A 12500-nucleotide genomic window follows, 5' to 3' on the forward strand; every position below is an offset into this window, starting at 1 on the left:
CAGGCAAAGAGAGCACTACTCAGAGAAGCAGCCAAGAGGCCCATGGTCACTCTGTAGGAGCTTCAGAGAGCGACAGCTAAGGCGGGACAATCTGTCCACAGGACAACTATTAGCCGTGTACTCCACAAATCTGGCCTTTATGGAAGAGTACCAAGAAGAAACCCATTTTTAAAAGCAAGCCATAAGACGTCTCGTTTGCAGTTTGCCACAAGCCACGTAGGGGACACAGCAAATATGTGGAAGAAGGTGCTCTGGTCAGATGAGACCAAAGTTGAACTTTTTGGCCTAAATGCAAAATGCTGTGTGTGGCAGAAAACTAACACTGAACATCACCCTGAACACACCATCCCCACCTTTAAACATGGTGGTGGCAGCATCATGTTGTGGGAATGCTTTTCTTCAGCAGGGACAGAAGCTGGTCAGAGTTGATGGGAAGATGGATGGAGATAAATGCAGGGCAATCCTGATGGAAAACCTGTTAGAGGCTGCAAAAGACTTGAGGCTGGGGCGGAGGTTCACCTTCCAGCAGGACAACGACCCTAAACATACAGCCAGAGCTACAGTGGAATGGTTTAGAGCAAAGCACATTCATGTGTTAGAATGGCCTAGTCAAAGTCCAGACCTAAATTCCACTGAGAATATATGGCAAGACTTGAAAATTGCTGTTCACAGACGCTCTCCATCCAATCCTGAGCCATTTTGCAAAGAAGAATGGGCAAAACTTTCAGCCTGTAGATGTGCAATGACATTTTTGTGTTTGCAAGCTAAGATGAACCCACCTGGAGGGACTGTGAGGTGCTGTAAAGAGAGATCAGGATTTCACATACACTCTGGAGAACACGGACATGGTCTTGCCTTCACACCACTGCTCTAGTGGCTCTTGTGTGCAGGGTTGAGTTAGAGCTGCAACTCCATCTACAGGTCTCAGCCACAAAACTCACACAGGGTCCTGTGCCTCAAACAAATACGCAGCGAGACTCTAGGAGAGTGTGAGTCTTTATCCTTACGTGCAATGTGAGATCAGTTTGAAATTTCAGCAGGAGTTATCCCACCCATTAACCCTGTCCCAGAACCCAACTCTAACAAGGTATTCATGGAGCACTCTGAGAAACTTGGGAGTTTTGGGAGAGAGATTTGGAGTCTGGTGTGTGCACTCTGGAATACGGCATGGACATCTGATGCAAGTGTAGACGTACCGGTACATGGAAATTCTTTTTTATTCTTGGTATATGAAATTTGCTCTGATCCTTATGCATTATACTGGAAAATGAAGATGGGTGCATTAATGAGTAACTATAACTCTACTGTAATAAGTTTAATGGACTGGAATTAGAATATTCTGACTCTAAAGAGCACTAGATTTCTTTGCCCTGTCTGGAGGAGACAGACAGACAGACGGCCAGCGGAGGCTGTGTAGAGAAGGGCCGCAGGCACACCCTCTCACTCCTGCCAGTGTCACACCCTCTCACTCCTGCCATTATCACACCCTCTCACTCCTGCCAGTGTCACACACTCTCACTCCTGCCAGTGTCACACACTCTCACTCCTGCCATTATCACACTCTCTCACTCCTGCCAGTGTCACACCCTCTCACTCCTGCCAGTGTCACACCCTCTCACTCCTGCCATTATCACACTCTCTCACTCCTGCCAGTGTCACACCCTCTCACTCCTGCCAAAGTGTCACGATCAGCAATCCGTTTATTTAGCTGCTGTTGGACACAGAGACCCTACCCACTTGGTACCGTTTCCGTATGTGGTATGACAGGTCAGGTCACATTTCGGTGTGTGTGTGTGTGTATGTATATGTGTATATATATATATATATATATATATATATATATATATATATATATATATATATATATATATATATATATATAATGTGTGTGTAATATATGTGTGTATATGTGTGTGTGTGTGTGTGTGTGTGTGTGTGTGTGTGCATGTAGCATGTGCCCCAGCACTAGAGCACCCCCACCTGGAGGGACAGGAAACAACTATGACAGGGGCCATAACAAGCCAGGAAGGTGATGACAACCCGATGAGAGAACGTAGTTAGAACACTACCACTCTGTTCCAGGAGTTTAATCAGGCATCTACTTCAGCCTCCTCAAACACTCCCACAGCGGGGTCCTCACGTGACCTATGAGTGTGTATCCTTGGTGACTTTGTTTGTTGGTGTTGACAGCAGCGGCAAAGTGCGTCGTGGGTAATCTTACCGCCATATGGCATTTGGTCTGCTTTATAGTGGGATATGAGAGGAGGGAAGTGGGGCAGTTTCCCCACAGAGACTGAACTTATGCAGTCTGGCTGACCTCCAGACGAACAGCAGACGACTGCTGCTATGCCGAGGCTGACCCCAGCTTCCCAAGAATATGGAATGTGTGATGACTGTGTTTTGTTACCTTGCACTGAGCAACAACAGTAGAAATGGAATCTTGATCTTAGTAGACGGCACGCACAGCTGCGCCCTTCTCTGGAGTAGTGCTTACTCATGCTGACAGTAAACTCGCACCCCACAGCCCAGATGACGCCACATACAGCTGCTCTCTCTCCTCTCTCTGTGCAGGGCCAGCTGACTGCCCGCAGCCAATGGGCAGCGAGCGTGCTACGCACACAGCATTCCTTTTGAGTAAGAGGGAACGCTGGCAAGGACCTCAGCCCAGCTGAGTGGAAGAATGCAGCACAGAGTTTCTTCCCGCTGTGTCCCCTCCGCTGCCTTTGTACAGTCAACATGACTGGCGTCTGTGAGAGTAGCGGAAGACGACAGTGAAGTGGCTCGTGTGTTGACTTAAAGAGAGGGAATCGGTGCTTCTCGTGGTAATGTGTCTCCACGCTGCATTACTAATGAGGATGCGGGTTTGGGAGAGATCTTTTCTGACTGCAGTGTGATATTGCACAGTGGTGAAGAAGCAAACCCCTTTCTACTCCATACAGCATTTTCTGCTGGAATCGGTCACAGTGTGCAGGTGTTTACACTCATGTTCAGATTGCATCAGATGAACTGAAATTTATCTGATAAATTAGGGGGTTAGATTTAAATCAGATTAGAGGGACAGGATTAAGATTTAGGGTTAGAGTGCAGGATTAAGGACAGATTCATTCGAAGTAGGCCTACTACACTAAATAAGATGTCAATGCTATGTACAGAACATAAAAAGAACTTTACCACCCATAATAAGATTCTTTATTTTGTTTAAAAGTTATCAAAAGTCATCATTAAAAATGAGAGCTAAATTACACAAACGAAAAAGTTTTTTCTTGGCTTGGTCAAGCATAAAAAAAGAAAAACACACAATAAAAGAAAAAGTAAAAGAAACACACACACAGCTGAGGATCTCCTTTTCAGAGTGTTGAACACAAATTATTGCTAATAACTACTATTTAGCTTCAAAGCAACACCACAGTGTTGCGTGGTATGGTCATCCCTGTCACGTCCCAAACACACGGTCATCCCTGTCACGTCCCAAACACACGGTCATCCCTGTCACGTCCCAAACACACGGTCATCCCTGTCACGTCCCAAACACACGGTCATCCCTGTCACGTCCCAAACACACGGTCATCCCTGTCACGTCCCAAACACACGGTCATCCCTGTCACGTCCCAAACACACGGTCATCCCTGTCACGTCCCAAACACACGGTCATCCCTGTCACGTCCCAAACACACGGTCATCCATGTCACATCCCTGTCATGAACCAAACACCGCGGTCATCCCTGTCACGTCCCAAACACACGGTCATCCATGTCACATCCCTGTCATGAACCAAACACACGGTCATCCCTGTCACGTCCCAAACACACGGTCATCCCTGTCACGTCCCAAACACACGGTCATCCCTGTCATCTCTGCTACAGCGCCTTCATTCAGAAAGATGATGTTCCTTTTTGTCGACGCTGTCAGACTTGTAACATGTTTTTGATTTGCTTGGAGGTAGTCTCGTCATGCAAATGTTTTGTTGTGTACCTGCATTGAAGACAACATGAGCAACCAAAAGCAGAAAAGACTTGTAATCCAGTGAAGGCAGGGTGTTTATTAAATTATATGGTGTGGTGTGTGTCTGGGAAAATAAACACCTGAGGGCATTAAGGAGACCCTCCACTCTGTTCGGTGGCTGATCACGAAGAACCTTAATGCATCCTTTCATCTGCGAAAGTGAGAGAGAAATGCAGAACAAATAGAAGCTATAAACGTGTGTGTGTATAGTGTGTGTGTGTGTGTGTGTGTGTGTGTATATAGTGTGTGTGTGTCTGTGTTTGTGTGTATGTGTGTGTATGTGTGTTTATATAGTGTGTATGTGTGTGTGTGTATGTGTATATAGTGTGTGTTTGTATGTGTGTGTATGTGTTTGTATGTGTGTGTATATAGTGTGTAAGTGTTTATGTGTGTGTGTGTATCGTGTGTGTGTTTGTATGTATTTTTATGTGTATGTGCTTGTGTGTGTGTGTGTATGTATATAGTGTGTATGTGTGTGTGTATAGTGTGTATGTGTTTGTGTGTGTATAGTGTGTGTGTGTATGTATGTGTGTGTGTATATAGTGTGTATGTGTTTGTGTGTGTGTGTATAGTGTGTGTGTGTATGTATGTGTGTATGTGTTTGTGTGTGTGTGTGTATATGTGTTTGTATGTGTGTGTGTGTGTGTATAGTGTGTGTTTGTGTGTGTGTTTGTATAGTTTGTGTGTGTGTGTGTATGTGTTTGTGTGTGTGTGTGTTTGTATAGTTTGTGTGTGTGTGTATGTGTTTGTATGTGTGTGTGTTTGTGTGTGTGTATGTGTGTTTGTATGTGTGTGTGTATGTGTTTGTGTGTGTATGTGTTTGTGTGTGTGGGTGTGTGTGTATGTGTGTGTTGCACACACATCAATTTTGGAAGATTTGATAAAGGCTCCAGCAGGGTGAACGTAGTCATAGAGGATGATGACTCCCACCATTACACGCAAGCAGAATAACACTGTGTCGTCACTGGCAAAACGGCTACGGTACTCTCTGGTCACACATGCACACGCACACACATACAGAAAAAACAAATTACTACTACTGACCTACTAAAACTAGACCAACTGCAAAGTTGTAAACTATGTCATTTCTAACATGCCAGAAAGCAAATATAAATTAAAAAAAAACAGATGTTAAGTAACTTACGGTGTCTCTAACATGACTTTACACACACTCGCCATCGTGCTCAGACAGTCCGTTGTGTTCTCTATGGGTAAATCTGAATTCTGAAAAATACAAAAAAACGAGGTTAAAGACTCCCGCACTTGAAGAACTTCTATCTCTACGGAATTCCCACCGATATTCCAAACCTGATCACCAACCTCAGACACAAACTTGGTGGTGGCGTCACTTAACGTTTTCAGCATGGGTGTGGCGTTGGCGTAGAAGAGAGACATGCGATTGGCCAGTTCGTTGTTGACCTCATTCTCCTCCTCTGTCTGTGAGCACAGCAGTGTGCAGTTAGCACATGTGAAGCACAAACACACACTGCACACGAGCAGACCAACACACACATCCTGCCAGACGCCACGTCTGAACCTTTTTTGTCTTTTTGTCTGTGCCCGGGTGTGACATTGCTTTCACTTGTGTGTGTGCTATCTGTGACCAGGGGGTCACAGAGACGTGAGGAGGGAGGTCAGAGTCACAGTGGGAAGGGGCAATGGTTCTCTTATAGTGATGCACTGACCACAGCATAATCAGAGGTGGAACGCAGCCTGGTCTCAGATCAGCCTGGTCTCAGATCAGCCTGGTCTCAGATCGAGAGAGCCAATGCTGCACAGGGGCTGTAATGGCAGACTGCATCACTGATTGCAAGGATCATATGTGCATGACACAGACTAGTCCAGGACACACACTAGTGCAGGGAACACACACTGGTACAGGACACACACTGGTGCGACACACACTAGTCCAGGACACACACTAGTGCAGGGAGCACACACTGGTACAGGACACACAGTAGTGCGAGGAACACACACTAGTGCAGGATACACACTAGTCCAGGACACACACTGGTGCGACACACACTAGTGCAGGATACACACTAGTCCAGGACACACACTGGTGCGACACACACTAGTCCAGGACACACACTAGTGCAGGATACACACTATTCCAGGACACACACTAATGTAGAAAACACACAGTATTCAAGGAGAAAACTACTAAGGAATCTGCTGCTACCAACTAATCAGGAAAATTAAAATGTCTAAAAAATTAAAAATGCCCCCGGCAGTTAATCATGCGACTGGTCCAAGTGGCTGAGTATGGGCAGCGTTTCACGCATGCTGACTCAGCACACTCCACTAACGAGGGCCTTCCAGCACTCGACTGTGCTGCTGATTAAATGGAAACGTTTGTTTAATGCAAACTCAACATGGCAGCCCGTCCTGCCCTGCGCACCTGGTATATCCCCCATGTCCATGTTTCATTAGACACGCCCCTCCACCCCCCGCTTGTGTTTGGGTCAGTAATGAGAGTGAATCCATTAGTGTCCACTTTAAAGATGCACCCCATTAATCAGCTAAAAGAATTCAGACCGTGTGTGTGTGGGTGTGTGCGCGTGTTGGGGGGAGGGGGTAAGGGAGTATAAATGGAAGTAGTGAAATGATTGAATATTTTACATCTTCCCCAAGTCAGGACTTTGTGCCAATCTGTTGCCTAATAACCAGAGAGCTAGGGTCAGGGTTAACCCCTACCCGAATAACCAGAGAATTAGGGTCAGGGTTAACCCCTACCCGAATAACCAGAGAGCTAGGGTCAGGGTTAACCCCTACCCGAATAACCAGAGAATTAGGGTCAGGGTTAACCCCTACCCGAATAACCAGAGAATTAGGGTCAGGGTTAACCCCTACCCGAATAACCAGAGAATTAGGGTCAGGCTTAACCCCTACCCGAATAACCAGAGAGCTAGGGTCAGGGTTAACCCCTACCCGAATAACCAGAGAATTAGGGTCAGGGTTAACCCCTACCCGAATAACCAGAGAGCTAGGGTCAGGGTTAACCCCTACCCGAATAACCAGAGAGCTAGGGTCAGGGTTAACCCCTACCCGAATAACCAGAGAATTAGGGTCAGGGTTAACCCCTACCCGAATAACCAGAGAGCTAGGGTCAGGGTTAACCCCTACCCGAATAACCAGAGAATTAGGGTCAGGGTTAACCCCTACCCGAATAACCAGAGAATTAGGGTCAGGGTTAACCCCTACCCGAATAACCAGAGAGCTAGGGTCAGGGTTAACCCCTACCCGAATAACCAGAGAATTAGGGTCAGGGTTAACCCCTACCCGAATAACCAGAGAGCTAGGGTCAGGGTTAACCCCTACCCGAATAACCAGAGAGCTAGGGTCAGGGTTAACCCCTACCCGAATAACCAGAGAATTAGGGTCAGGGTTAACCCCTACCCGAATAACCAGAGAGCTAGGGTCAGGGTTAACCCCTACCCGAATAACCAGAGAGCTAGGGTCAGGGTTAACCCCTACCCGAATAACCAGAGAATTAGGGTCAGGGTTAAACCCTACCCGAATAACCAGAGAGCTAGGGTCACACTTACCGCCATGTTGTTGATTCTCATGCGACTCAGGGTCCTGCGATAATAGCTGAAGTCGTTCTGGATGGCCGGGTTGGTCATCTGAAGAGATGAGACAAAGGTGAGGTGTTAGGGTTAGTGTTAGGTGTTAGGGTTAGTGTTAGGTATTAGTACACATATTTTATCTGCACACATGTTTTAGAGTAAAGTGGTTGTTCACTTAAAAAATCTCTGGAGTTCATGAATTTATGAACTGAAGTGAGAAATTACAACATCATACTAGTATCAGAGTTTCATCCATCACTCATTTCAGTGGAAAGCAAACAGGAGTTTCATTGTTTATGGTAATGCAATTAGTTCTGATGTAATTACCGAGAGAACAGAAAGCATGTGTGCACACCTGCTCCAGATTACCAGATTAACAGAATGGATTAAAATCTTTGTGTCTTCAATGAAGACATTCAGAACAGATTTACAATAATCTTATCTGACGTAAACATGGAAAATAAACAGTATACATATTATTCACAGTAATTCCACAAGCATGTAGGTGCTCGCGCATCTTCTAAAAGTGAGCTGCATATGTTTTATGTTAGTACACGTCAGGCTGCTGCCTGCACTCAGCAGGTAAAACCTAGAGCCCATGCTGTAGTGCACTGATTGGTAACCGTACAAAGAATTCCAGAATGCCAGGTGCTGATGAGCAGAGATTCCTTGCTTGCCAACAATGCCTCCCACCGCTCTTGTGCAGCGTGGTTTTCTGGATGTGCTTCTGCATATGTGATCCTTTAGACGGGATCACAGAGGTAGAGGGGGGAGGGGAGCCCACTAACGTGACAGCCACGCTGCCTCCAGGAAAAGACACAAAGAAAACTCCTCTCTGGCTGGGTTCCTGAGCAGATGTCTCAGCTGGCAGAGCGATCTCCTCTCCTCCCCTCCCCTCTCCTCTCCTCTCCTCCCCTCCCCTCTCCTCTCCTCTCTCCTCTCCTCTCTTCTCCTTTCTTCTCCTCCTCTCCTCCCCTCTCCTCTCTTCTCCTCCTCTCCTCCCCTCCCCTCTCCTCTCCTCTCCTCTCTCCTCTCCTCTCCTCTCTCCTCTCCTCCCCTCTCCTCTCCTCTCCTCTCTCCTCAGTGTACGGGCTCGGGCTCCGTTTAGATGGTACAAAGATGGCAAGGAGGGTTCCCAGGTGGAGGAGTGCGTAGGCGTGGGTGGAGTAGGAGGATGGAGGAGCAGGTGTGGCAGTGGGGGGTGAGTGCCTGTGTCGGTCCACGCGTACCTTGAGCTCGTCGAAGCGCAGCGTGAAGTGGAGGATCTCGGCGAACTGGCGCGCCAGCGCCTGCTCCTGCTCCAGGTGCTGCGTGGGACTGCAGTGGGCGCTCGTCAGGAAGCCCAGCAGTCCGTGCAGGGTGCCCTCTACAGGACACACAGGGGAAGTGCAGAGGGGAGGACGTCATGGAGATTATACTAAAATTGGACACGCAGCTGGATTGACAAACTGCTAGAAAACTGGATGGTGGTGTGTCAGTAACTGGGAGGGAGAGCAATGGACAGGGAGGTATTCTTAACTACATGGCAACTAATATATAAGGTACGTAGACAAGACTGAGGACATGTCAGTTGTTATTCGATACTAAAAACAAACTCATATCTCTGACAAAGCATGTTCATAATTACTGTTTTCAGTGAGGTTTCTTTCCGCATAGAGGACGGGCAAACGTGGTCTCTTCACTTAGAGAAACTAAACCAGCCACCATTCGTTATCTCACAGTGGACTGTATCAGTTCACACGGTCACATCACATGCGTGTTTCCCCACTTAATCATGCGTCTGTCAGGGAAATGCAGGACAGCGTCTCAGTGCCCAGCAAGGGGAGGGGCAGTCAGCATGAGCCTCTGGAAAGCTCTGCTATTGGCTACCTTCTCTTTGAAGAGCTCTGCTATTGGCCAGTAATGATGTGAGATTAGAGGACATATCTTAGTTAAGTGGGTCATGATCTAATTATCCACATGTAAAGCCTGTTCTACCAATCTCAAACTTTCTAGCCTACAGACCTACAATAACAATACACCAGTAACCCTACAATAACAATACACCAGTAACCCTAACTCCACAACAATACACCAGTAACCCTAACTCTACAATAATACACCAGTAACCCTAACTTTACAATAACAATACACCAGTAACCCTAACCCTACAATAACAATATACCAGTAACCCTAACTTTACAATAACAATACACCAGTAACCCTAACTCTACAATAACAATACACCAGTAATCCAAAATCTACAATAACAATACAATTCCTTCAACATTTAAGTCATCCAGCATAATCCTTCATGGTGTTGTAATCAGAACACTGGGCTAACTGAACTGAGCCCCACTGGACTACTCAGAAAAGAAGCCACTGGTATGTGTAGTTCGGTGCTGGGAGCGTAGAGCTTTCCAGATGTGATTTTCCACAATGTGCAATTTTCCAAATTCAGAATGTTGTACAAAGAGCCAGTGTGCCATACAGAGACTGTCTAAAATAGAGGCCCACCCATGGTGTCCTCCTTTGGTTCGAGTCTGTCTGGGTGTGGGTTTGACATTTCTCTAGATGAACTAACAGGCCGGCTAAACATGCCGCTCCAATTAAGCTGAGTTACTGCTTGGCTCAAAGCTGCTTCCCCAGTGAGTGCAAGTTAATTATACACATCCACACACTGTGAGTGATAAGAGCATGCTACTGTCATATTAATCACAGTAGCATTAACTCCACTGCAACACAATGACCCACACATACTTCTATGAATATTACAACATATAAAACACAGTCAGTCCAACTTACCCCAGAACACGTTCATGCAATGAACGTATCTCAATATGGTAATGAAATCTGACATAAATATATGAGCAAAATGAAGGAAAGGGAAATTACACTATACAAAAACAGACAGCCTTAGGCAGGGCAGTCAGGGCTTGTGCAAGTAAAGCACCTCCATAAAAAGCAGATGAAGGCTTCTGCACCAGAGATGAGTTTCACATTACTGGCCATCACAATAAATCAAACTCTGTATGAAAGGCATTAGGACATCCAGCGGACACTGAGTCCACCAGGAAACATACACACACACAGCCCACTCACACTTCACACATTCCACACACATCCCACACACACCCCACACATTCAATACATGAGACAAATCTTTGATAAATATATGTATATTTCATTCCTATACACACTCTGTTGTGTTCAGCACAGATGTGTGTGTATTGTGGTGATGGTGTAGGAGGTGTCATACCCAGCTTTACAGAGAACTCATAAAACTTCTTCAGTTTGTTGACCAGAGGGACCACAGCAGCCCAGGCCGTCTCCTGCACACGCTCATCGTTGGGCTGCTGGATGGCCTGTATGAACAAAACACGAGCCGCCTGTGACCCCAGAGCGCCACCTCTCTGGGAGTACGTGAGCTGGGAGTAAAAAACCCCAAATTGGGAGTCCAGCTCCTCCGCAGTGGGCCCATTGTTTCTTCCTCTATTGACCGTTAGCTAGCTGGGGACATGATGTTGACCGTTAGCAAGCTGGGGGAGCGATGTTGACCGTTAACTAGCTGGGGGTGTGATGTTGACCGTTAACTAGCTGGGGGCGCGATGTTGACCGTTAACTAGCTGGGGGTGTGATGTTGACCGGTAACTAGCTGTGGGCACGATGTTGACCGTTAACTAGCTGGGGGCACGATGTTGACCGTTAACTAGCTGGGGGCACGATGTTGACCGTTAACTAGCTGGGGGCACGATGTTGACCGTTAACTAGCTGTGGGCACGATGTTGACCGTTAATTAGCTGTGGGCACGATGTTAACTGTTATTTAGCTGGTGGAGGGATGTTGACAGTTAGGTAGTGGTGGGATACAGGTCTATAAAACGTGATCTTAAAACTGCAGTGCTTTGAAGGAAACCAATATGTGATTGTGATCCTTTTAAGGTAAGAATTGACCTGTGTGTGCATGCAAGGCATTCCTGACACCTGGGCGGTGTGACGCACTCACCTGTCGGATGGCTTCTCCTGCCCCACTGTAAGACTGGAGGTCCTGCAAAATGCCCTGTGCCTCCATCAGGACCTCGTTCACCTGCTCCCATTGCTGCTTCTCTGCCTCAGTGGGCTGGGCATCTGTGCAGGCCAGAAGAGAGAGGAGCACCTGCCCCGGTCAATACTCGCGCAACCACGCCGCGGCTAGCTGCTGGATGTGCATGCACTTACTTTCGAAATCCAGGAAAAAGTTCCCAGAATTGTTGTCAATGTCCCTGGTGAGAACCTTAATCAGATTCCCCATGCCTTCCAATCAGAAACCTGCCGAGAGGAGAATGGCAGTTTGAGTCTACTCCCACTGAGCATTTAAATGTCTGGATGCCTCGTGGTGTGCGGCGGCTCCGTGTGTGAGAGCGTACAGTAAATCAAACATATGTCTCAAAGTAAACACAGAGTAAACGCTGTCTCCCAGTGATCAGGCTACTGGTCCCAGTCCTGCTCCCATAACATCTGGTCACACACACAGGCTTCACAGAGAACATCTGTTCTATTTGGTGCAGAGAAGGGGACAGATATAACCCAAGCGCTTTTCAACACTACGCACACTCGCGGTGGCGGGAGACAAACCGCTGTTCTGAGCTTGGTGGACTCCGACAGCACCGCTCCCTCCGTGGTCCTGGTGCTGTGGTGGATCACCCCGCCCTGTCGGGAACTCTCAACACTTCCTCCATCGTTAAGCAGGAGTCTGCGCTTCCCACAGGACAGAGTCCATCAGAAGGGCTCAGGATGTGGTCGATTTAAAGGCACCCACACAAAGGGAGTGTGTTCTGCACACCAACACAGCGCAGTGCAACTCCACCCAAACCTTTATATGTTACGGGCTCGGAATGAGCCGTCTGGAAACAGATGGATCCACTGTATTAAAATCAGGTTAGTGTGTTCGTGTTCATGTGGAGAAGATGTG

The 12500-nt window shown here is 47.1% G+C and overlaps 1 protein-coding gene across 1 annotated transcript in view; it reads right to left on the bottom strand.

The window, feature by feature from the left end:
• Positions 1-3166: 3166 nt before the first annotated feature.
• Positions 3167-12500, bottom strand: part of fam49ba (family with sequence similarity 49 member Ba) — a 19323-nt gene continuing 9989 nt past the window's right edge. Inside the window, exons 2-11 of the mRNA XM_035536432.1 lie at positions 11768-11857; positions 11556-11677; positions 10810-10915; positions 8801-8937; positions 7551-7628; positions 5323-5439; positions 5147-5226; positions 4864-4990; positions 4083-4153; positions 3167-3972 (exon numbers count right to left, since the gene is read on the bottom strand). Of these exons, the coding sequence (XP_035392325.1) occupies positions 3906-3972; positions 4083-4153; positions 4864-4990; positions 5147-5226; positions 5323-5439; positions 7551-7628; positions 8801-8937; positions 10810-10915; positions 11556-11677; positions 11768-11840 (978 nt within the window). The 5' untranslated portion in view covers positions 11841-11857 and the 3' untranslated portion in view covers positions 3167-3905. The remainder of the gene's footprint in view (positions 3973-4082; positions 4154-4863; positions 4991-5146; positions 5227-5322; positions 5440-7550; positions 7629-8800; positions 8938-10809; positions 10916-11555; positions 11678-11767; positions 11858-12500) is intronic.

The sequence above is a fragment of the Electrophorus electricus genome, chromosome 18 (genome assembly GCF_013358815.1).
Source record: "Electrophorus electricus isolate fEleEle1 chromosome 18, fEleEle1.pri, whole genome shotgun sequence".
NCBI lineage: Eukaryota > Metazoa > Chordata > Actinopteri > Gymnotiformes > Gymnotidae > Electrophorus > Electrophorus electricus.